Source organism: Cydia fagiglandana, chromosome 10 (assembly GCF_963556715.1).
Source record: "Cydia fagiglandana chromosome 10, ilCydFagi1.1, whole genome shotgun sequence".
Taxonomy (NCBI): Eukaryota; Metazoa; Arthropoda; class Insecta; order Lepidoptera; family Tortricidae; genus Cydia; species Cydia fagiglandana.
This window is the reverse complement of record NC_085941.1, coordinates 18,690,128-18,717,736: the sequence shown is the minus strand read 5'-3', so window position 1 is coordinate 18,717,736 and position 27,609 is coordinate 18,690,128. Positions and strand designations below refer to the sequence as shown.

General features: G+C 37.7%; 2 protein-coding genes across 3 annotated transcripts in view; both read right to left on the bottom strand.

Moving 5' to 3' along the window:
- LOC134668005 (molybdenum cofactor biosynthesis protein 1) overlaps window positions 1–27,609 on the bottom strand; it is a 299,645-nt gene that overhangs the window by 138,180 nt on the left and 133,856 nt on the right. The gene's annotated exons all lie outside the window — the stretch shown is intronic.
- On the bottom strand, window positions 22,209–26,374 carry LOC134668349 (phosphatidylinositol 4-phosphate 5-kinase-like). The gene is made up of 7 exons (XM_063525831.1): window positions 26,169–26,374; window positions 25,100–25,774; window positions 24,795–24,848; window positions 24,645–24,701; window positions 22,974–23,084; window positions 22,683–22,769; window positions 22,209–22,345 (listed from the first exon to the last, which is right to left on the bottom strand). The coding sequence occupies exons 1-7, from the start codon at window positions 26,253–26,255 to the stop codon at window positions 22,238–22,240; spliced, it is 1,179 nt and encodes a 392-aa protein (XP_063381901.1). The 5' UTR covers window positions 26,256–26,374; the 3' UTR covers window positions 22,209–22,237.

Below are 27,609 nucleotides of genomic sequence, written 5' to 3'. Positions count from 1 at the left end.
GATTCTGGAGGTCCTCTTGAACGATTTCGACAAGTGACTTAGATATCCAAGTCACATCTAGTCGATATCTAATGTAAATCTAGTTGATCTCTATATCGTCTCTAGATCTTGTGATTATCTCGTTTCCCGAATACGCGTGTCAGATATCCAACTCACATCTAGTCGATATCTAATGTAAATCTAGTTGATCCCTATATCGTCTCTAGATCTTGTGATTATCTCGTTTCCCGAATACGCGTGTTAATGCCTTTTGGCATTGAGATATAGTATGCATAACAAGATTATATTATGTGTTGGGTAAGTGCAATCAGATTTGGATTTTGAAGGCGGTGAATGTTTTGAGTTCACCCAAATGACAAGTTTGGTGGTTTAGGTTTTTTACCAATGTGCATACAAAAATAAAATATAAAAACACAAGAAACCATAAATAAATACATATAAATAAACACATTACAAAAATCTAACCTAGGGTGCCGCCAGCAGTGGGCCAAAGCTTAAGCTGCCGGTGGTCAGGGCTGCAGAGAGAGGAACCAGCGGACTATCCGCGCCTTGTCCAAGATCACCGCATTCAGCATCTGACCCTAGATCCAACCACCTAGCGAGAGTCTCTCTTCTAGGGGTTGGTCGAGACTCTTCGCTATGAGACCGTTTAATTATTATTACCAATATTATTTAATAGGTACTTATCTTATCTCTTTTTTATCAGCTAAGTAACACACTTTTCAATTTGTCTGTTAAAATTTTATTCTAAAATGAAGTTTATTTACCAAAAACGGATGTCCTTGCAAGCAAAAAATAATACCCGCGGGACAACCGCTTTCATTATGTCGTGTTTTATTTCTTTTCAATATCGATCGAAGTAAACGATTATCCTCGCTATAAAAAAAAATGTATCGAACACAATTGTACGAATTGAACAATCGTATTGTATCTTATTTCAAGTAAAGCACAAGCAATTTAATATCAATAATGTATCTTCCTATACAATGTTGTGGTTGTTACAATAGTTGAACTTCAAATGAACAATAGTTCTAAAGATTGACAACTGTTTGATAGATTGTATAGAATAGTCCTCGCGGTGATTAAAATTTGAATCTTATTCTATGCATGTAGAGTTTATAATTATTGAAAGGTATTGGTTTTAGGTACATAGTAGCAATAATAAGGCTACGCAATAAATTAAGTTTTGTTTTAATCTTAGTGTTGATCTTTGTTTCTTTTTTATATGTGTATTGTGGCAAACGAATAAATGGTTTATCTATCTATCTATCTCTTTACCTATGTGAGTCAAAACATTATTACTGTAGTCCGACATAAACAACTATATTAAAGTTATTAAAAAACGTATCGCATAAAAACATATCTCAAATAATAATCTTAAGTACCTAACTAATGGTTTCAATGGGTAGCGATTTTTGGCGAACACACAGTACCTACCTAACCGACATAATATGACACCCACCCCGAACATGATACTCTAACCACCCACGATAGCCTATCACTTTACCATCTCTTACCCAACCCAAGAGGTCTTAACATACTACAATTTACTTTAAACTTTAGACGTTTTAAGTGAGTTGGATTACAGGAAACCAGTTGCAACAATTGTACCATTCATGTTCCGGATGTGGACTAAAATAGCTTGCAGATTATAAGCTCATGCTTCATTGTGGGGTGTGGCGGAAATAAAATTGAGGATTGCAACAATGAATAACGTTTTCTTTATATGCTCTCGTAGGCTCGCATAGATCAGCTGGACGCATAGTAAAATAACAAAAAAAGGCAAAAAAAAAACGGTCACCCATCCAAGTACTGACCCCGCCCGACGTTGCTTAACTTCGGTCAAAAATCACGTTTGTTGTATGGGAGCCCCACTTAAAACTTTATTTTATTCTGTTTTTAGTATTTATTGTTATAGCGGTAACAGAAATACATCATCTGTGAAAATTTCAACTGTCTAGCTATCACGGTTCGTGAGATACAGCCTGGTGAGTGGTGACAGACGGACGGACGGATGGACAGCAGAGTCTTAGTAATAGGGTCCCGTTTTACCCTTTGGGTACGGAACCCTAAAAAAACTGTCTCATCTATTCCTAAACTTAAGCCCTGACACTCGCCATCGCTCTCATCATCATTGGCCTTTGCGTCTATTGCATTGACATTGCGTCTATGATTTATGGTGTAACGTACATTACACCGCCTGGGACGGAATTAAGGAAACGCAGGGATGCCGAGCACCTGCATTACCCTCTCGGCTCCACTGTCTTATCCCACAGGAAAGGCGAGCCAATACGTGTGGAGACAGCTCTGCTGCAGGAATCTGCTGCTTATTTCAATCTGTAAAATTATCCATTTTTATAAGATTATTTTTCATCATCATAATTTTTTGATGCTTTCAATGCATTGACAGCATAACTTCAATTGTTCTGGACTTCAATTGTTTTAACAGCGCACTCTATGACGTCTTGGCGGAACTGCGTCGAACGCCACTCAGGTGTACGTACCACCCTAGTTTGCTCTATTTGTCAAGAGCATTTAAATAATGAATAATTTTAAAGCCTATACATATAACATAATTGCACCATTGTTACACTATCTAAGTACAGCAACAATTTACAGAACGTTTTATTACAGTGCCTGGCAAAAAAACTAATCACCTGCATTCACCAAAGGAAACAAGCAAATCGGTTCTTAGAATGGGGCTTTATTTTTTAAATTACCGTTATTATTGCCAGCAGTGTAATCAGGGATCGCGGACATTGGTAAAAACTGGGTTTTTACTGCATTGTGGGCGTCTAGCTTTTTTAAAGTACGATACAGTTTGAGTTTGGAACAAGGTTCTGCGTTTGAATCGTTTTAATTAGTGCTTTCTGAGCTTCGAAATAAATAGAGTTATGGTAACATTCCATTTCTAACCGCAGCTGCACTACCGGTACTGAACGCGTCGCTGTCATTGTCAATTTCCATAGTAAAATGAACAGTAGTGCAGCTGTCGTTGGAAATGGACTGTCGCCTTTAGACCAACTCTATTATGGTAACATTCCATTTCTAACCGCAGCTGCACTACCGGTACTGAACGCGTCGCTGTCACTGTCAATTTCCATAGTAAAATTGACAGTAATGCAGCTGCGGTTAGAAATGGAATGTTACCCTTAGAGACCACGGATTTTCGGTCTCTGCCTAACCCTTCGGGAAATAGGCGTGATTATATGTATGTATGACTGTATGTATTATTTTTACCGCTCAAACAGCGCTTGTGTAAACTCGATAGTTTACGTTCACGACCCAATCATGAGCCGTCAGTAAGCCGACGCCGGTAAGTTTAACCGCAGCCTAAACGTTAAGCCTTAATCTCAATTAATTTAATCCTGGGGATCATCCGATATTGCTTAGCAAACAAACTGCAATTTGAACGGCGAATTTGTTGGTGAACTGACGATGGTTGAAGGAAGGGATTAGAACGGGTTCGAATTCTGACCAGTAACAAAGTGTTATGCAAAACTTTAGTATAAGTAATTCATCATCATCATCTCAGCCATAAGACGTCCACTGCTGAACATAGGCCTCCCCCTTGGACCTCCATACGTGCCGGTTGGAAGCGACCCGTATCCAGCGTCTTCCGGCGACCTTAACAAGGTCGTCTGTCCACCTTGTGGGTGGACGTCCTACGCTGCGCTTGCTAGTCCGTGGTCTCCACTCGAGCACTTTTCAACCCCATCGGCCATCTTCTCTGCGTGCAATGTGGCCTGCCCATTGCCACTTCAGCTTGCTAATCCGGTGGGCTATGTCGGTGACTTTAGTTCGTCTACGGATCTCCTCATTTCTGATTCGATCACGTAGAGAAACTCCGAGCATAGCCCTCTCCATAGCTCGTTGAGCGACTTTGAGTTTTGAGATGAGGCCGATAGTCAAACTCCACGTTTCGGAGCCGTAAGTCATCACTGGTAACACACATTGATTAAAGACTTTCGTCTTGAGGCACTGAGGTATATCGGACGAAAAGACATTACGTAGTTTCCCGAACGCTGCCCAACCGAGTTGGATTCGGCGGTTGACCTCTTTCTCGAAGTTGGACCTACCTATAGTTCGTTTTTTTTAGCATTAGAAAGAACTCCACAGAAGGAAGCGTGCATTTTTTATCAGGCTCTTCAATTGTTAATAATTATTGAATTAATTAATGTAGCATGGTCAATACATATAATTTACTTCAAATTATTACCGCTAAAAGTGCCGGATTTGGAACCACAAGCTTACTTCTGGGAAGTTCTTTCTAATGCTAAAAAAAACCGACTATAGGGTTTGCACGACGGATTTGAAATGTATGGGAAGATCCGCGGATCCGGATCCAGATCCGGATAATTTCATACATTTCGGATCCGGATTGCAAACCCTAGACCTACCCAATTGGACTACTTGTCCTAGGTAGATGTACGAGTCAACAACTTCGAGTATCGAGTTCCCAACAGTGACTGGGATGGGCACAACATTGGCATTTGACATAAGTTTCGTCTTGTCCATGTTCATTTTCAAGCCCACCCGTTGTGAAACTCGGTTGAGGTCATCGAGCATCATCCATCCTCCTCCATCCCATGTACCATGTTCCTCCATCGACTTTGCCATGACTACGATATCGTCGGCAAACCGAAGGTGAGTGATGTATTCGCAGTTGATGTTGATGCCAAGTCCTTCCCATTCCAGGAGCTTGAAGGCGTCTTCCATTACGGCAGTAAACAGTTTCGGAGAGATAACGTCTCCTTGCCTTACGCCTCTTCGCAATGGAATCGCTCTCGTGCTCTGCTCCTGTACTCGGACCGACATGGTGGCGTTACTATACAAACACTTCAACACTTCGATGTACCAATAGTCAATATGGCATCGCTGAAGAGACTCAAGCACCGCCCATGTTTCCACCGAATCGAAGGCTTTCTCATAGTCCACAAACGCTAAGCATAATGGCAAGTTATACTCTTCGGTCTTCTGTATAACTTGCCGCAGCGTATGGATGTGGTCTATGGTACTATAGCCTTTTCGAAACCCGGCTTGTTCGGGAGGCTGGAAGTCATCAAGTCTGTGTTCGAGACGGTTCGTGATGACCCGTGAAAACAGCTTATAGACATGGCTCAGAAGCGTGATGGGTCTGTAGTTCTTCAATAGGCTGTTATCACCTTTTTTGAAAAACAGCACCACCTCGCCTTTATTCCATGTTTCAGGCGTTTTGTTTTTAAGTAATTATTTTCCAAAAAGACTGATTTCATATGTCTATTTCTCCCTGCCCTTATCCTACGTTATGTAATGTCCTGTCACACAATCCATTAACATTCATCCCTAATATTCTTACCTGCCTTCCTTTTATACCTTTTATATGTACTTAAAAAATGTAAAGCAACTCATTAGTTACGTATGCATCATATGGTTAAAAACCACTTTAAAGCTTTTCAAGTTAAAAAAATACGCAAAAGCCTGCCGATAAAGCTGATCTCAAAAAAACAAAAATTCGCTTAGCCAATGGTTAAAAACCCATCCGAAACCCGTATCCGGTATCCCTAGTTATGTAATAATAACCGCATTTTTACTAACGACCCAAGATATTGTTTGTTCTTTTAAACCCAAAATTTTAAGAGTTGCCCTTATCTTAAAAACGTCATAAGCGTCGCGAAATTCATACTAACTTCAACACATCTACCACACCTATAGTAGACCTTTCTACCTTGTAATACGGTTCTAGAATGGTTAGTAACTTTGTGTACGAAGGCAAAGATCTTAGGCGTTGTTCACATGAGAGGTTGACGTCAGCACCCACTAATCATCTCGTGTGTAACGACCCTAATCATAGCCCTTGGATGGGTAAATTATCAATCCCGCCGGGGATAGAGGCTTGTTTTTGGAAAACTGTAACATGTTATAACCTTATAACGATAATACAGAGAGTCGGATATACAGAGCTTTGACTTTACATTTTACCTACACTAAAAGAAATGTTTGCATAAAAGAAACAAAATACACACAATGTACCTACATTTTTGTTAATACTTATATAACTCAGGTTATTACTTACTGTTTATCAAAAGCTTGTAACCTGTAATACAAGTAAAAGTCCCTTTCTAACAAAAGCTGTCAAAAAGTGACATCCACTTGTATTCATGACATCCACACTGGCCAACAGCGGTGTAATATATAGTTCGCAAGTACCATTACTTTCAGTGAAAGAGGTTAGTACCTACAAGTCGAGTTACTACAAGGATATTACCTTCTGTGACTACCGACCCTGTATTTATTAAATGCACATCCGAATATATTCCTTATCCTTATCGTCTTAAAGCTTAATTTTGGATGTTTCCAAATGAATTATAATCAGGATTGACCGGTCTATCAAATCGTTCATAAATCAGCTTTTAATTGAGTCTGTTACGACATTGCTGTAGATAAAATGTAAATTATGATCAATTATTACGTAATACGATGGTGGTCAATAAATGTGTCCGAAAAAGTAAGTAAACAGTAAACAGTAAACAGACCAATCGGATTCTTCCTAAGATCGCGTATACCACCCGTATACGCGATCTTAGCGATCGCGATTAACTTATTTTTGTTGTTTTTCTGTGTCGTCACCCAGGCGACGATAGTAGCATAGATTGTTAAAAAAAACGTTCTACTGCCATAGTTGGCATTTGACATTTACATTAGCGACTGCGTGAACTCGGTCGCATTCTCTCTCTACCGCACCAATACATGAGTGCGAGCAAGATGGACTGCGATCGAGTTTACACAGTCGCTAACGTAAACGTCAAGTGTCAACTCGTGGCTAGTAATTTGCTTACTAGCTTGGCTATTCAGTTGCTTAAGCTATTATAGCTTATAAGTTTTCTAACTGTTATAAAAATGTGTGTTTAGTAATTTTAAATACCATAAAACCAGGCTTACAAGAGTGACTCAAGAGACTGTAACCATCACTGTAGATAAATCACTGTATTTCTCCTCTTTTGCATTCTTTTATAATTTAATAATTATTTTCTTTTACGTAGGCACCTACCCATAAGAGGTGAAAATGTGTCAGTGTAAACTCGGTATCGTCTTGGGTCGTCCCATTCGTTTTTCGTCATGTTCTTAAATTAGTCCTATTCTGCTTTCGTCACTCATGCTACATTCATCACAATCGTCGGTGGCTTTTAATGTAGAATGAGTGACGAAAGCAGAATAGGACTAATTTAAGAACTTGACGAAAAATGAATGGGACGACCCAAGACGATACCGTAAACTCTGTATAGCGACACTCAAGGGACCGGACGTTTTTTGACGCTATAGAGAGATGTCGTTATATCTTCTTCTTGATCGGGACACTCTTGACAGAGCGGTCGTGGTCATCATTGGAAGTCTCCCTTTGTGACACGTTTGACGGCTCGCCTCCACTCCTCCCTGACGGCTGCGCGTTTAGCGCATTCGTGCAAGGGGCCGTCCATTGCTGCCTTTATTTGGTCCGTCCACCTCATGGGCGACCTTCCTCGCGCTCGGGTACCTTCTACTCTGCCCTGCACTACCAGTCGCTCTATGGACACATCTCCACGTCGAGAAACGTGTCCAAAGAAAGTGAGGATGCGAGCTTGAACGATGGAGGATAGACGCTGCTTGATGCCGAGCTCTTGGAGTATGGAGACGTTGGTGCGGTGTTCGGTCCACGATACTCCAAGCATTCTTCGCCAGCACCACATTTCCAGGGCATCCACCCTCTTCCTCTTACTCTCCCGCAGGGTCCACGTCTCAGCGGCGTAGAGAAATATGGGGAATACGAGTGCTCTAACGAGCCGGATTTTTGTGGATTTTGTGATGTTACGATTCCGCCATATTTTTCGTAACTTGTCCATAGCGCTTCTAGTAATTGCCATACGACGTTTGATCTCGTCTACACATCCTCCGTTGTTGGAAATCAGAGCTCCCAGATATACATATGATTTTACAACGTCACAATTCGCTATGTGTGTGACTTCGGGCGAATTGTCGTTGACACGATCGATAATCGATGTCGATCGATGTCGTTATATAGAGATAAATTAATATTGAAGTAAAGCAACTCAAGCTAGCAAATGTCGACGCTATAGGGAGTGGATCGTTATATCGATAGTGAAGTTATATGGAGTTTACACTACATTTAGACCTCAATTATTGCCAAGTTGAATCTCGAGATGATTCGATTACTCGGACCAATGAGTCACGTGATTATTCAAAACTTATGTGATTAATATGTTTGCCGTTCGGTGATTTAAATCTTCTACTGCGTTACTATTACTATAAACATACAATACAAATAATGTTAGAACTGGTTGTATTACGTTACATGATTTAAAAAAAATCTTTTTTTCTTAGAATGTAACCTTTTATCGTAGTAAAACCTAATTTGTCAAATTTTGTAGGAATCGAATCGTTTCGTATGATGTTTTTATGAGACTAGATTTCAGCTTGTTTCATAAACCCACACTCGTGTTTTAATGCATTTAATTATGTAGATTCTAGTCACACATTTACGATACAAGTTCATTTCCTCCCCACAAACACCGGTCTTACAATAAGTCATTCACGATACACTCTGTGAAGCTATGGAACGCGTTGCCATCCCCGTTAAGGCAGTGTCAGTCTGTAGCGTCGCTGAAGGCAAAATTAATGAGGTTATGGCAATAACACAAAATGTCAACTGAAGGACACGTAGGTAGGATTGTGCGGTTATATATATTTATATATTTGTATGTATTTATATATATGTATGTATATATTTATTTATTTAGAAGTAATTAGTAATATTGTTATGGACATGTAATTGTTTCGTATATCTATATATGTATATGCCTTTGCACCTAATGCATCACATTGTATTAAGTTATGTTCCTAGGGTTAGCTACTTCTTTTAAGTCTCGCCGTCATGTACATTTTATCTTAGTTTGACTACCATTTCATATGTATCTCTCAGTTACTTAAAGGTTAGCTGGAAGAGATCCCTTAACGGGATAAGTTCGCCTTTGTACACATTTATTGTATTCTCTCTGTGTTATGTACTTGTTTTGTGCAATAAAGTGTTTACTACTACTACTACTACAAGTGCGAAAAGTATGAATTTCGCAACGAGATGTGAATTACCTATTCGCGCGTGTATCGTACAACGTTTTATACTACATAGTGCTTCTTTTAATTTTCCTTGATCCTTCGCAATCTACATATAAATCTGACAAGCATTATTCATCTGCCAAAAGACATGTCAAATCTTTCCCCCACACAACATAAACAAAAACAACCGCTTACAATATGTTTATTAATCATACGCAGGAAAGTTATAGTTTCCCATCACTTTGCTGGCGACGTAAACACATTTCCAGGCAGGTAACCGACCTCTTTACGAGATTTCCTGGATATTTACATAATAGCGAGACGCAATTGAGTGGTTCCATATGTAACTTGTTATTTAAATACACATTTTATTTTATAGACTTAAATGCCAATTCAAACTTAAACCTGACATCAAAACGATATCTAAATAATGTCATTTTATTTTTTTCACCCTTGCATCTCGTTCGCGCTAATGAACTATCGGCCCGATTCCAACTTTTAGATACGTCAGTTAATAGATTTAGAAAAGATATGGATTAGATATGTCAGTGTCAAACAAGTGTCAAAATTGACGCTTCTTCAAACAAATACGTCACTTTTGTCACTTGTTTGACACTGACATATCTAATCCATATCGTTTCAATATCTAGTATTTGACGTATCTCATTGTTCGAATACGGGGGTTTGTATACTTAATGAGAGAGAAAAGATTTATACTTAACTACTCGTAACTGACATCATTTAGACGTCGTTTTGATGTCAGATGCACGTTCGAATTGGCCTAATGGGATGGACGAAAAAAAATGGGTTTCCTTTAGTTACAGCATGAATCTTCTTTTTATTGTCACTCGTAGCCATGGTTACGGTCGCCTGGGTCACTTTAAAAATCGTGGTTTTATGGTATTTAAAATAACCAAACACACATTTATAATGACTGTTATAAAAAGCCATTTCCATTCTTAGCATATTAATAATACAAGGTAGATAAACCGATATTAAACTTTCGTGAGACATATTTTAAATTGTTTATACGACAACGGTTTCACTCACTTGAATTGCACGAGTTGCAGTCGCCGCGAGCACTCGAGCCTGAGGAAGGACCCCCGACGGGCCAGAAATATGTCGCCAATAGTGACTAAAAATTCAAGGTAGAATAACATTTCTTATAACTAACTACCCTTACTAATATTGTCGGCTGGCTGACGGGATAAAATAACAACAAAAAATTTATCCACCTATTATCATACTCGTACGCCTATCGCCGCCTACTGTGGCGAAACAAATCAGTTTCTGCACAGATGCTTAAAATCTGCACACAGATAATACCGAAACAAACGATGATAGCTGATAACATTATATTCGATTTTAATTGTTTTAATAAGCACGGAATTCTAAGGAATTATTTCAAAGTGGTTGGGAAGTTTGCCTTTAAATATGCAAGTTGCAAACTCCAGCATACTTCTTAAGTTATACTTAGTTTGCAAAATTACTTTAGGTTTAGGCATTTCTTTGTTGCTTGAATGCCGAGTTTTGCATTTGTTAGTAATTTACAAACACGACAAGAAATTGTAGAAAATAAACGAGGGCGCCACTTCCTACGTAGATGTCACACTTTTGACGTAAAATGCATGGCAACAATTTAGTATGGACATTTTTTACTTCCATTTTATTTAATTCCTACTATATTTCTGTGCCTCCAGTGTAAAAGGGTTAAACTCGAGTTTGTCCAAATTACAAATTTTGCCAGTACAAGGTTTATTACATGAAGCTACATCTTTTGTGCTGACACCCACGGCCCTACGACTTCTAATTGCTGAGATATCGATTGTGCAAAAGGGTTTAAGTTTGCCAAAAATCTTAACCATTATGTTCAAAACGATTTATTTTTATATAATCTCGTTTAAAAAATTGGTACTTAAGAATCGTGTTACGAACGATAGTTAAAGTAAAGTTTAATCTTAATGAATAAACTACATTTCAAGAAACATTCGGTGTAAAGAAATCAAAATTCACTTAGATCTATTTCAACTACCGAGTCTAGTTCGTGAATGACGGTAAAACTTAAGTTTTTTTATTATTCACAAACATTTTTTAAGACGTCATGATGTGTAAAGGGGTATAAATAATTTACTTTGACCGTTTTTCACCATCTAGTTTCGCTAAATTGAGTTAATGATTATGGTTAATGTTCACTTAGATTCCTTTCCATATAATTTTTTTTTGTTGGTCAATTTTGTGCAAAACGGTGGAAGTCAAATATCAAAAAGAAAGTCCTTTAGAAGAAAAGACATCTAAAAGGCTGATTATGAAATAATTGTGCAACAAAAACAAAAAATAAAAAAACAAAGATGGGGAAGTAAGACAAACAAGTACAACTGCCCTGTTGTCAGTACAACACTACTACAGTACAACAGTACAACATTACTCTGTTCAGTAACCATTCACAATTTCAACAGAGTAATTAAATATATTAAGTCACTCTTTAATTACATTAATATTATTCTCTTTGGTTTGTTTTTTGTACCATCAATCTAAAAAAAATGCAATATTTAGTTCCCAAAATGGTTTCTTTACACAACACAAAAGTTCAAAAAGATTTTAGCAACACTAGAGAAAGTGCAGTTTAACCTTTTCACACATTCATTATTTTTGTGAAAAGGGATATAAGTTGTTTTTGAAAGCCAATATTTCCGTTACTTTCACATAAGTCAGGTTAATTTAAATGACAAGTTATAATTCATGACTTAAACTATCTAAACTAAAAACAAAAACCTAATTTTTTTAGAAACAATGCAGAGAAAACACGGTTTGAAACGTTTTTCGTCCATACTGAAAAATTACATTTTTTGAGTTTAACCCTTTTACACTGGAGGCACAGATTTTATGTCGCACTATAGTTACTATAACAATGTTACGGTGCTTTGAATATTACTTTTACTTTTATGAACACTATTTTCTAAGCTTTAATAATATTTTGAAACATAATCATTTCCTCATGCGTCATGTGAAAAGCAGTATGTGTCACATGGTCGCAAAATGGTATCTACCTTGGGCAGTTACCCTTAAATCCCTCAGTAAGCTCACGATTCTATTTCAGAATCCCTCGCTACGCTCGGGATTCAATTATGTACGCGATTAAATGTACGCCCATTCCGTAAATATGTCATTTTGTGACTCAATCTACTATTTCTGGGATTTCTCAGCCAATACTAATTTTCACGGAGTGTCTTGCTTTTCAATACCAGTGACATATCGCATCTGTTTTGCTTTACAAATAACATGAATGGAAAAGCCATTTGTCTTTGCCGTAACTAGTTCTTTTTCTAATGGGATAGAATATTTATGAGGTGCAACGTGATCTCGTTGGTAATACGTTCAGTTAACGTGGTTTAATACTTTATGTTTTGTAATTTAACTTTACTACACTAGTTTGTTAAAGAAAAGATTAAAATTTCGACTGAAAACATTGACCTGTTGCTCTGTGGTCTCTGACCGATCAATCGGTCTTTAGTGTTGAACCTGCGGTGCGGATATATCAGTCATTGGCGTCCAAAAGGTTAAAGCTTTTAATGTTAATGAAATTTCAATTGTTTTAAACGATTTTTTTTAAGTTTAAAAGTTTCGATTATTTTTGTAATTTGTAAGTGCAAGATATCTTATTTCCGGTTGACAATTATTCTATCCTGTCAAATTAATAAAAACTCGCCTTTATCGACAACAATTATAACTTTTTTTTTTAATGTATCGTTTGTGTGAGTCAATCGGTCCTCGCTAGAAATACGGGCGGCCGGTTGCTCTTTGTCGGATAGAAGCTATAGATGGTCAAGCAAATCTTGTCAGTAGAAAAAGGCGCGAAATTCAAATTTTCTATGAGACGATATCCCTTCGCGCCTACATTTTTCAAATTTGCCGCCTTTTTCTACTGACAAGATCTGCTTGACCAAGTATATATGTGATGTGTCTAGTAGAACAATTATATCTACAAACAATGTGAGTATCTACTTCATTATAAAACTGTAGGTAACTAATTAAGTTATAAACTAAAAATACGACAACAATGATCCCATTACTGCCCTAGTGAACAAAAACGAATCAGCTACCTCATATCAAGGCATCTGCACGTAACGAATGTTAATTAATATTAAACAGCCGACCAATCAGATGCGTGCGTTGGGCCACGCCCATCGCCGCCATTCCTGCGTACGCGCTTGATCGTTATAATTTAAATGCTAATTAATTTGTTAGTCCGTTGATTGGGGCGTCGGATGTTGGTGCTTATTTGGTGATTTACGTAGACTTTTATAGTTAAAATCATGAGGAATAATTTAAGTTTCTAATAAACTAAACTTATATGGCATTCTATTGAAGAAGGGTCCATGTGCTTCATGTGAAATTTTCGGATAAAATTATCTTTATTGCACTTAAAGCATAAGGACGCTTTTGTTTTGGATAGCCAACTTATATTTACTAAAAAAGTCAATACAGTCCAGTCATGTATGGGTGGATCAACTTTTTGTTGTTATTTCTGTCTCGTCAGCCAGGCGACAAATAGTAGCATAGTCTGTTAGAAATGTTACATTACGTTCTACTAATATGCTGGTATAAAGCAGGGTGTTAAGACTAATTTACGCAATAACATATTATTTCTGAATTCAATACTTCTAACGACACTTGACATCGTTCTGATTTTAGTCGCGTTTTTGATATTTGACAGGCAATCTTGTACATGTCTTGTATTGTCTTGTCTTGTACTCGTATTGTATACCTACTCGCACTCTTACCTACTACTAAAATCAGTCGCTACTTAGTTAACGACAACATTTTCTCACTTTAGCGCTAGTTGTTTATGTTCAAAACTCAAAGCTTAAACAAATATTACGAGCTCACAACTTGCTCTCATAATTAAGTAGCGTGACATTTCACTTTGCCAAGTCACGATGCTATTTTAGTTTTAACATCAATCAAACACTCTTACGTCATTTCTGAAACCGTTCAGTTTTTAAAATAAAGCGGTTAAATACATTTAAGAGCAAATGAGAACGGTCGTTTTGTACAAATTGATAGAAAATGGTTAAAAATGTGCTTGTCATTTTATTTAGGTGATCTACTTAATACAATTTTGTCATTACGTCAGGATTTTACGTGACGAGCGTTTATTTTTTCTAAAATGAAACTTTTTAACCACCGATGCATAAAGACGGGTGTTATAACTTTATAAGTTTGACCGTTAAATGTGTATAATGTAAAAGGAAGAATGAGAACTTAATTTGACCGATTATCCGCTATAATATAGGTAAAAGCAATATAACATTTAAAAATTTCGCGTTTTGAACACATATTAATTCACATTGACAAACATTGACAAAATTATGGGTGAATAGAATTAATATTTAGTTCAGGGAGGCCAGTTACTGACAGATGGCCAGTTACTGGCGAATAACCCTACCTTGTGACTACCCGATAGACCCGATTGTAAATGTGATCAAAAGCATCTAATCTTACAATTTTTCACATTTATACAAGCCGGATATTAAAAGACAAGACATGTAACTGCTCGAATCTATTCCACCCAAATAAACGAAATGACGTCTGAGGGAAACAGGTCAACTGATGTATTTCCCGATGATTGCCCTAAATAATGACGACAAATAATCGGAAATAACGATGTCTTCCCTTTAAAACGACCTGCAAGCGTTCCTATTGGTCGCAAGAGTGTAGGTGAGTCCAACGCTCTATCCATTTATATTTAGAGACTTTACATCTCTACATCTCTATTATAGTTAGAGTTAGACTAAGCTTAATTAACTAATAAAGCTAAAGAGATCGCGCTGTGAAACCTAATTGGCAAAATGCTTTAAGCAAAAGTCTCTGTTTTAGCTTTGGAAAATATTCTTGTATGTCCCGATGTTCTCCTCTACAGGTCGCATTTGTCATGAAATTTGTGAGCAAATTCAGTAATTATATACCGGGTGTGGTCTGTAACACGAGCAAATAATTAAAACATAGATTGCACTCCTCAAACGGTGACACTTTTGTTCAACAACTTCTAAAAATTATGAAGTATTTAGACTCCCTATTTTTCATAAAAAATAAACATTATCCTCAATGGACGCCATCGCCGTGCCATATCATTGTGATTGACGTTGCTTGTCACGCCTTAAACATAACAAAATTCGCAATACATTGCGTTTTAGAATAAAATTTAAAGTGTATTATAAATCAAACCACAAGTTATTTTTAAAAGTCGCTGAACAAATGTTGGTTAGTATGAGGAGTACAGCCTACAGTTTAATTTTTTGCTCATATTACAGGCCACACACGGTATATTTTCTGTTGAAACAGTTTTTGGAAAATTTCTAAAATGGCGGAGTGGTGAAGTTCTCGAGATCTACAGCTCATGTTTTTTACAGAAGACTAAAGTCTAACTATGGCGGTCAGCAAAATGTAATCAGCGCGTGTCGATAAATAAATATAAGGTTGGAGCACGCGCTGAGCCAGTTGAGATAATGTCCGTATCGCCGCAGATTAGAGATGTGATGTCAAGATAACATGATGTATAAAACGCTTAGCTATGATGGAATAAATTAATCTAAGTATACCAGTCAACGGTGTCTTTTACTCACTCAACCCTGTTCCTGTAAAGTGGTGACCCCGACGTGACAGTTTAAAACTACTTTACTAAAATTTTGACATAATGACTAGCGTCATGTTTTCAAGACTCGAGTCTTTGGGTTCATCCACATATTACGTCACAGCAACAGGCGGGGGAGTCATGCCCAGTGTGTACGTATTAAACACCTATCTCGTTCCTATGAAAAAGTGTCACAAGGGGACAGAGGGGGTCTAAAACATCGAAATTATGTGTGACGTAATTAATAGACTACCCCTTTTCATTGCTACCAACACTATTTTTAAAACGGAAAATATAAATTAAATTAAAGTAGCGCCACGCTGCGCTCTAAAACCCGCTTTGCTGACGTAGGCGAGAAAACCTATAGGCTCAAATGGGACTAGGCCGGTCACGTCTACCGCATGCATCCGGAGAGGTGGGCTAGCTTAGCCACCAAGCGGATGCCGGTAGAGGGACGTGGACGCGGCAAGCCCAAAAAAAGATGGCGGGATGACCTGCCGGCCTAGCCAAGGTTACAATCGCTATCGCTTCGGCAACGCAAACCATTATGTTTCTCTATCACACTTCTATATTAGTGCGACAGTGACAGTTGCGTTTCGATCGCTACGGAGCGTAAGCGATCGGCATCTTGGCTACGCGGCCTGGACAGCTTCCTGAATAACTGGCCGGAGGTAACACTAAATCGGGAGTCATGGAAATTAAGGGGACTTTGCCCAGCTCACTTTGGACACTCAAATAGGCTAGGAAAAAAAATTAAGAAGTAAACGGACTTATATTGGTCTTCAAGTCTTGGACTCGACAAGCGGTGGGAATGAGTCACCTGATGTGGCCACCCGAGCGGAAACTTAATGGCCAATATTGAAAAAATTGGATCTTCTATTATTGGGTAACATGTTTTTTTTGTTGGGTTTTTTGATCGTTAGTTACCCTTGCTTTTGTTTATAAAAAAGGGAGCGAGTGGATAATTATACGAGGTGAATAAATATGATCAGTGGTTCAGTACACCTTTTTAATACTAAGTGAATAAAAAAAATATAGGGCATTAAGATGGGATGAGACTAGACGAACTTTGAACATTTTCGGGACTCATTCCAACCTAAAAACCACGAAAAATATGTGGTTTACCCAATTGTATGAAACAGTTTTTTAAGAATGCCAGAAATAGTAACTATACCTATAAATATTATTAATTTTAATGTCACAAAATTAATAAAAAAATAATTAAATTAATTGTTTTGTGTAATTTGGCTACACCTAGTTATTATAATATATATATACTATTGTTACCAAAATTATTTTAGGGTGGCTATACTAAAGATTTTAAGGAGAGAAAAGAAAATCAACCACTGTAATTACAACGTTTATTCTATTAAAGTACCAAGAAAAGTTATTACCCGGGCCTTAAGGGCCTTGCAAACACTGCAGTTATCTTAGTCTAGCTCTTAATTTTATCTAACTTGAGACTACCCTAGGGACGAGAGAGCGAATGTGGGTTTAGCGGCTAAAATCTTATGGTTGAACACTTTTACTCAAATATTTGAAATTGAACTGGAATAATGTTGGGCGCCGTAGAAGTAAATGAAAGGTTGGAAGGAGCTGACCTGGTCCGCAGAGTTTAGGGTACCAACAACACCGCCACGTCGTCAACTTCTCAGGTACAGGCCAAGGCAGCACCCGCCGATCACCAGTCAACGTTGTCAACGGGGCACACAAGGAAGTAAAACCCGCGCCAGGCGGATTTGCAGGTAAAATGTAGACCTCGCTGTGGAAAAATGGCCCGCAAAAGGTGCTTTGCAACATATGTCGACACAAGCGAGGTCTATAAAACACGGCCGTCAAGGGCCACTAAATTTGGGTCGGCATGGGCTCCAGTTTTTCGCCTGGATCAAAAGGGAGATGACTCCCGATTGGGTTAGAAATCGCCTGAAAAGGCTTGTTGTTTGCGGAACAACACCAACGAAAATGCCCCTTCATTTTGGCAGGGATATGACAGACCAAATGACAGAGTTGCCACAGCCCGAACTGGATTCGTGCGATCCTAGGTGATTTTGAAAAGAAAACATTACCTTTCTTCTTTACTTTATTTGGACTAATATTAAATAGAAAGAAAAAACAATATTTGAAGACAATTTTAATTTACAAACCCCTTTCGATTAAAAAAAACCAAAAATGTAGGAAGGCACCGAAATTATTTTTAATCTAGCAACCCGGACCATGTTGTTATCGACTGTGCTCGCTAGATGGCGTTAAGAGTATCAAACGAATATGGGTCACATACTAAACAGTATTAAAAAAATGAAGAATTAAAATTTTGTTGTTACACTATATAGAACATTGTAATTTCTATGCACTCTTTTAAAATAATGGAGCATTTCGACGATATTTTCTATAGGTTATAATAAAATCTTTATTAAATTAAATTAGAGGCCATAAAAGTTTGATTTATGAAGGATCTCTAAAAAACCTCGTTAGAAACCATTTAATTTCACATATTTGACAAGGGAGAAAATTGAGATACATAATTGTTCCAAATCGATCAACTCTGTAATTTGTTATTTTTTTATAAGCGCACCCGCATGATGGGAAGACACGGTGGCATGCGCTTACAACTCCAACTCCAGATGTCATAATCGTGAAGAATTTATGGGCCCGATTCGGATTTTGAAATAGACATCTATTAGATATATTTTAGACATCACCAAGATACGATAACGATATGTTTAAGATCTAACCTGTCAAATTTGACATTTGCGCAATTCTGGAGATACTCTTGAACGATTTCCACAGGATATGACTTAGAGATCTAATTCACATCTAATAGATATCTTACTCTATCTAACGTAAAAGTGACATTGGTTGCCCGAATTGCGCTGCAAAAGAGAACTATCTAAACTATAACGTATCTAGAATGGATCTAGTATGTGTCGTCTCTTGTGAATATCTTGAAGTTCAAATACGGCAGACGGTGGCATGCGCTTGCAACTCCAGATGTCATAATCGTGAAGAATTTATGACTATAAATGCCTACCCAATTATAAAGTCGGCTAGGAAGAGCTGGAAGTAGCCGCTCAAGATCGCGATAATGGAGAATTCTTCTGCGAGCCCTATGTCCTTAATGACGGATAACAGGAATGATCACCATGTTAATACATTGTATAGGCCCCGTGCATGAACTTTAGGGGGCAGCATAGGAGACGTCAGATTTTTGACGGGAGGCGTAAATGTGACGTTTATGCTTCCGATGTAGCCCACAAGATGGCAGAACCTACTATGCACAAGGAAACGTGCCGACGAGAACGGTAGAATAGAATAGAATAGAAATACATTTAGAATAGAATAGATGGTAGGATAGGTAGATGGTAGCACTTGCTTTGGCAATGTACTCGTACATGTGCACATATGTTTCCAATTCAGGCCACAAGATGGCAGGCCCTCCAACGCACACGGTCCCTATATAAGAAATTGCGCGGCATTCCAATACCTATATGACGTAGTCAAGCTGGGCGCAGTTGGGTCTCTCGCCCGTTCCATTTTTGAGGTCGACAGATTTCTATAGTTATAGTCTGTCAAAAAAATAATAGAAATTAAAAAGTGGCAATAATGTAATGCCGTCCCGTTTTCTTATATACTAGATTTATTTGAAAGGGACGACACTACAGTATTACCACATTTTAATTTCCACTTTCTTTTGTCAGATTGTATTGTAGTTCGTTGTAAATAACATCATTGACTTATTACTATTTCCGCAGATGGCGCTTGCTTTTATCTCCTCAATTTATACGATTGTCATCAATTAAACTTGGGACGAAGCACTAACGTTCGTTTGTTTGTTGACTGTCACTGTCAACGATACGAGTGGGCTGTCATCAATGGCTGGGTGACGGTCGGAGGATAAGTCTGAAGATATTTCGATCGAATTGATTTAACTTTGACAATGATGTGATTTCTTTCTATATTTATAACTACCTTTTTTGTGATGAGTAGACGAGCCGCCTGATGGAAAGCAGTCACCCTAGCCTATGGACATAAGTAACATCGGAGGAGCGAGTAGAGAGAAGATCATAATCAATTAAGATTAAGTTCGCCATTTGTACATTATTTTTATGTTTTGTGCAATAAAGTTTAAATAAATAAATAAATAAATAAATAATCTTATACCTTTAAACGAGCAATTCTTATATAATGTATATTTTATAAGTTTCGAGGATCTCGGAAACGGCTCTAACAAATTCGATGAATTGCTATATGAGGGTTTTCACGGCGAAAAGTTGATCTAGTTAGGTCTTATCTCTGGAAAAATGCATATTATTGAGGTCTTACATGTTTTCCGAGCAAAGCTCGGTTTCCCAGATATTATTACTTATTAATAGGAATGAGGGCTTCTGAAATACTCTACACTGATTATTAACTAATTACGTCCGCAGGTGACATTTCAAAATATCGCATTAGTCTGAAATGAGATTACAATGTACCCAAAATTATGCTCACGAAATACCCTGGGTACAGCTCATAAACATGTTGAACAAAGCCCCCCAGGTGCCTTTAGGGGATGAAAATTATGTACCCTTAATAGGTTAGTTTACACCTTTCACACCATTGTCCAGGAGCGAATATTAAATACCCGGGTATGTCCTTAAACTACGTCCAAGACCACCGGTGGACGGGCAGCAGCGTCCCTCAAATTCGGTGTACTCGACTGCGATTGCCAACCCGCCTGCCAAGCGTGGCGATTATGGCATTCACCCCCCATAAGGGGGAGGCCTATGTTCAGCAGTGGACGTCTTATGGCTGAGATGATGAAGACCCTCCAGGTGCCTTTAGGGGATGAAAATTATGTACCCTAAATAGGTTACTTTACACCTTTCACATCATTGTCCAGGAGGGAATACTATATACCAGCGGCCGGCAACCTTTTAGCAGCCATAGGCTACATAGTAGTTAATGAAGTTGAAGTGGGCCGCACTTTGTCAACATTTGTAACTTTATCGGCCATCGTCGTATGTTAATATTATATACAAAATTACTAGGGAGGCTCACGGGCCGCTAACGAGAGGTTGCCTACCGCTGCTATATACCTATTGTGATATTTTTTCAATTTTTTTAATAATTCACCAATTTATATAAAGTTAATTCTCTACGGCAATTATATGAGATTTATCTTCAGATTAATCCCAAGACAAGCATACAAAGTTGTTTGACGTGTATCACCTCAAAACTGCCACATCACGGCGCCTAGATCTTCACAACATTATGGCGGGCGTGGGTGGCGACATGTTGATTCTAAAGATACATCTTAAGCCTGTTCAAATTCGACTTTTTACTTGATTTGATACTGACTTGACATTATACGCAGTTCATTTTACTCAAACGGTATCATATCGCAACTTTGGAAATTGTTTGTCCTATGTTTCATTTATTTGCCAAAACAATTAGTTTTTTAGTTAGGTTACATTGGTGACCCTTTTAAAATTTCTTTAAAAACCAATTCGGTCAAATGATAGCGGAAAATAATATTTTGAAGTTGCGATAGATAACCCAGAGACGTTAAGATCGAAGGGCTGGCACGTAACAGCTTCTTTGCTCAATGCATCAGCCTAATAATCCAGCCCAATAAAAAATGCTGCCATCATCTGCGCTACTATGGCAATTTCGTGTAAATTTGAATTTAACTTTGCGATTTCGTTTCGATTTAGGTTATTGGACCGTTCCGTCAAATATAATAAAGACGAATTTTGTATTTTTTATCTACGTCTCCATATCGAATCAAGTTCACATTTTAAACGTTCCAATAGGCCTCCTTATACCCGCTGTTTTATTCTTAACAGCCTTTTGTCATGTCATTTATTCCTATCGACCATAGTATTTACATGATGTTCATTCCTAGTTCCAAGTAATCTTTACATAATAGCAAGTGAAACTTAAGGGGGAGGCCTATGTTCAGCAGTGGACGTCTTATGGCTGAGATGATGATGATGATGATGATGAAGTGAAACTTGTTTGTATTGCTTCAATATCCTAGGGTCACCTTGGACTCTACTACTCTTCTTCTTTATTTGCCATGCCCTAACGGACGTCGGCGACCACCTTTGCCATATCTCCTGCTCTTAGCCATTCTTGCCAGCATGGCTGCGTTATTCACGTTCGTTCATTTTTTAGCCTCGTAAGACCCAAGTAAATTTTTGCGCTTTTGAATTTGGAACTTTCTTTTATTTCTATAAGAGTTCATAACTCGAATTTAATTTGTACTTTTACAAGTACGCAGAGACTTACAAGGTTAAAGTTGTCAGGCCAGGTGACTCTCCTTCTTCCCCTTCCCCTCTTGCTGTCAATTTTTCTATCCAATATTAGCTTATTTTCCTCACCTAAGTCCGTTACTTTTATGACACCTAGAAATTAACAACTCTGATCTTTTAAGAATGGCAATGTTTGATGTAAATGTATTGTGATTTTTTATTATTTGAATGAAAAATAAATATTCTAGTTACTGTTTTTACTATTATGTAATAAACATTATTATTAATTGTTGATAAAGTACAAGAGTTTAGGTGATTTCTTCACAATCCTAGCGAGCAGATCATATAATTTGGTACCCGGGACAAGCTTCGATGTGAATGGCTGGATATCCTGCAATAAGAGTATCAGAAAATACATAGGTAATAAATAAATATTTTGCTATTTTAAAGCTCCACTGAGAATAGATTATAGATTATAGGAGTGAATAAGGGGTTAAGGGAAACGAGGGAGGGAGGGAGGGAGAAGATTAGTCATACCAAGTCATACGTATTAACCTTTTGAACGCCAAAGACGTGAATTGACGCACGCGGTTACAGTCCAATACCAACCTAATGTAACTTTCGTGCATGACATGTATTGCATTTCTGACATGGTTCACGTTGACACGACACACACGATAGGCTTGGCGTTCAAAGAGTTAAATATGGGAGATAATGTGAAAACTTACCAATGTTGGTTTTGGATGTTTTCTTTTCTTTGTTCTTAGAATAGTGTCTGGATTCACCTCTTCTTTCCACACGTCATCCCAATAGTCCTGTTAATAATATTGAGAATCATGACATTAAAGCTCTCCAAGGGGCTTCTACGTATTGGATTTATATCCCCACGCAAGGCAATCAAAAGACCGGGATTTATAGGCCCGTGAAATCCAAAATTGAGGATCAAATAAGTGGCATAAACATTTAATTATTTCAGTATGTTGCTTCGACATGCTGTGTAGAAGATTATGAGTACTTACGCCACTCCTCAGCATATACTGTCTGATGATTTCTTCCGTAGGCTCGCTCGGCTTAGAGGAATATTTCTTTGTACCGTTTCTCATCACAGCCACGACTACGTCAGCTGGTGCCTAAAACAGTTCAATATTATTTTTACAGTACATCTGGTGCTACCATATGCTATAATAAGCACATTACGTAATTACGTCCAAAATTTTAGGAGTCATATGTACCTACTGGAAAACGTTGTACGATACACGTGCGAATAGGTAATTCACACTTGTATCGTAAACAACTGTTACCACACCTGCTCGTAATGGTTAGGGAGGCGAATAGGGGAATTTTCGGCAATACTCGAGCGTGGCAGTTTAAGATATGAGAGATACCTTAGACCTAATAGAACAACATTGTAAAGTATTTAGCTCTATACTCGTATGTAGTGACGCGCGCCTAGGATAGACGATCAGATTAGTAAAAAAAAATGGATAGTCTGAAATACTCGAGCGCGTCAGATTAAGATATTGGGGGTTGATTTTAGTGTTTAAAGACTAAATTTAACTAATCTGACGATAAGTCCTTGACGCCGCCGAGTTATAGGGTCGCGAACTTGTAAAAAAAAAACGTTAATCCGGCATTCTCGAGCGCGATTTTTTTATTTTTTATTTTGAAGTATATAATCTAAAACTTACTAAAAATACAAAATCTGCCGGTTTCCGCATGACCGGAAGTGTGGAGGAGCCATTTCGTCTTCCTAAGAACGCGTTGCGGCATATAAGTCGCGAACGATACATTTTACAAAAAAAAAGTTTAAATAAACAAAAGAGGTAATTTTATTTTACACAAAAAAGGTCTCTTTACATTTTTGTCCAAAGTTAAAACTTTTTGACTTGACGCATCATAAAATCGGTCAGATTAAGAGAACCCACCAACATTTTTGTCAGATTAAAAAAATATGCTTTCAGGATACCGAGATAAACCTCCCCTATGAAAATCTGACGCGCTCGAGTATTTCAAAAAAACTTTTTTTTTATGCATTTTCAAAAATTCATCGTAACTTATCGTCACGCCGAAATCGTCAGTTTTTTTAAAGGAAGCTTCCTTGGGGCCTACTTAACACCCCTTCCGAAAATCTGACGCGCTCGAGTAAATTTTTCTTTTTTGCATTTTTGACTACTTTATATGCCTACCCCCACCACGCAAACCGGCAGATTAGTATACCGTTGTTATCAGAGGCACTCGGGGCATACGTAGTATGAATATCTGACGCGCTCGAGAATGCCCAAGTAACTGTTTTTTTTAACATTTTTGAACAACCGTACACGCCAAACCCACCGCTAAAATGGTTTTTGCCATACGAGCTTTTCTTTTCGAAATTATTTTATCTTTCGATTTTGATAGGTCTCGACGGCGCCGTTGAATTACGCCATTTAGCTACCTCGCCTCCCTAACTATAAAGGCTTTTTCGTTTGCTCAAGTAAGTATGCATGTGCAATATTAGTACGAGGAAGTTATACAAAACAAATTATGGCCCAAAATCCGTAATAAAGATTTTCAATTCATTTCAATTTATACTCGTACAACAATTGTCACACAAATAATCAAAAGGAGTTTTAAAGGAAAATAACAGTGAATAATATTTTCACATATATATTTCTTTTTATATTTTGATTTATGCTATTATGCTTGCTTACCATTATTGGTACTATATCTCTATCTTCGTTATTCCTTAGAACTTTTTTGGCTGAGGACTGTAATAATAAAAAATGTATGTATATCATATAAATACTTACATTAGGTAAGAGAATGTTACATTTGATTTCTTACATATGTAATATACGTACCATAAGAAACTGTATGATTCGCTCAGGACTCGGTTTTCTATGTCTAACTTTCCTCTGAAAATATAAGTCAATTTATTGAGGAAAATTGGAGAGACGTGGGTGCATAGTGCATACTCGCTAAAGGTAACATTCCATTTCTGACCGCAGCTGCACTACTGCTCCGACACGTCGATGTTATTGGCAATTTCCATAGTAAAATGAATGACAAGACAATGAATGACAGTAACGTCGCAACAGTAGTGCAGCTGTCGTTGGTAATGGAATGTCACTCTTAAAGAAGATAATTATGAACAGAGCTGATTTACCTCCTTATAAGGGTAGACATGGATAAACCGACGGCCCAGGTCTTTATAATACCTCGGTTCGTGATAATGATGATTGCCAAGGAACTCCGTCAAATCACCAGCTTCCAGCTCCAGTTCGTATTGTTTCATGTCCTCCATCTCGTCATTGCTAAGTTTCACTTTCTTGCCTTGAGTGGATGAGGTTGAAGGCTCATCATCTTCGATTTCCTGGTTACCCTCATTACTATCATTTATAGCAGTAACATCATCACCTCCAATTTTTTTATTAGTTGTTGCGTCGTCGTCATTAACAGCAGAATCATCATCATCACCGACTGCGTCGTTTTTATCATTACCTGCAGAACCATTTTCATCGTCACCGACTGCGTCGTTGTTATCATTACCTGCAGTAACATTATCATCATCACCGACTGCGTCGTTTTTATCATTACCTGCAGAACCATTTTCATCATCACTGACTGCGTCGTTTTGATTATTATCTGCGGTAACATTATCGTCATCATTGTCTGCATCGTTTTCATCATTGGCTGCACTTAACTTCTTGCCTTCATTGCTATCAAGTTCATCGTCATCGACTCCTTCGTTTCTGTCATTCTCTTCACTTAATATCACACCTGCATCATCATCGACGCTAACATTGTCATCAATGGCATCGTCACCGTCTCCTCCGGTTCTCTGTAAATTAGTGTAACAAAAACTATTTCAATTACTCATTGTTAATGAACCTTAGCAACACTAAGAGGAGCAGAAAGGTGAGAGAAAGGAGTGGCGCGATAGTATCAACGTCTCCGTCTTTTTCTAGCTGTACTAAAGAGAGAGACTGATAGCCTATCTAGCGGGTGGGATAACTGTTCCACCATTCCTATGAGGCCTAATTGTCCGATCTTATTAAGTTGGCATAAATAATTTAAATCATTGTAACGACGTTTAGGTACACATAATTGCAACACCACAATGTCCACAATAATATCCTAATGCCTATTTATTTCTTTTATGCATGTTTTTTTCCTTAAAGAGTTTGGACTTAATGGGTATTAAGTACACTATCTAATTATTCAATATATCTCACCAAAATCCTGTAATGTAAATTATATTTACTAGAGACTAAAGTAAAAGAGCACAAAACACAAAAGAGGGCTAAAGTAAAACATTGCATGATGGTATTGGTGAGCTAAACTAACTGAGTTTATGGATTGTGCGTTTTCAATTATGGAATTTAATTAAAAGACAATTCTGGTATGCACACGTCTACGTCTAGTTTATCTGAACTGATAAGAATTATTGATTGATTTTAACTATCTTGACGTCCAAATAAGAATGTTTTTATGAAAAGGAATGAGAATTAGACACGGTTCCGTGATTTATTAATCTATCAAGCCAACTTTAACATGCTATAGGTTATGGTTGAAGTCTGCTCTTCCATGCAGTCTTGATTAAAGTTACACTGATTTTTTCATGGCATTTACATTTGATTAAATTTGTATTATTCAATATTATACCCGTCCCAAATTCTTACGTAAGTATGTACATGCAATTGTGCAATCTTTGAAAGGCTCTTTTCTGGATTGCTCAAGGCCTTTAACCTAAAAAAAGGTACAAAAAGGCTTGAAAAAACCTTAAACAGGCATTAAAAGCCCTTATCACCTAAATCAGTGACGCGTTCTTTTATCGACATTTTATTCCGTATGACTGAATTTAGGAACGCGCCTTCTATTTTTATTGCTGGGCCTAATGGATTTCTGTAACACGATCCTCGATTTCTGTACAGTTTTTTACATACGCTCGCTTTTAAGGTGTACCGCGAGGTTTACTTATCTTGTGGGGTGCGATAAATCTTTTATGGTTTTATTTGATCTTTGTTTTCAAGTTGCGGAAGTGTATTTTATTGTTTTACGATTCTCACGTATATTTTATATTACCGTAGAATCACCCAGCTTTAGTGCAATACAAGTTTAGTACCTAACTAAGGTACAACGTTTTTTTTTTATAGTTTTTGTTCCAATACATGACAATATTTTGCTTTAAAGCTGAGCCATAGAAATAGTTATTAATTATATCTATACATATAATAAAGCTGTAGAGGGTAGAAAGTCTGTACATGGAAGATATTTGAAAAAAAGTTGGCTGGGGATACTTAGAATCGATAACAGAACACGTTCCAACAGTTTTTAGAATTTTTGTCTGTTTGTCTGTTTATCTGTTTATCTGTTTATCTGTTTGTTTGTTTATTTGAACGCGCATCACGTGAAAACGGCTGAACGGATTTTGATGCAAACTTTACTAATCTGTCGAGAAAATCTCCGGCCAGGTTATAGGCTATAAAAATTCAACCCTTAAAAGGGGGGGTAGCCACAACACTCGCTTGATTTAAGTTTGCCCCTGAATCTTATGGCGCTACTTAGGAAGGAGGGGCAAACTTTTTTCAAATATGTGCTACCACTATTGAGTACCCTGGTAATCTAACAGATGGCGCTGAATTTAATACGTAGTGACATGAATAGCCACCGAGG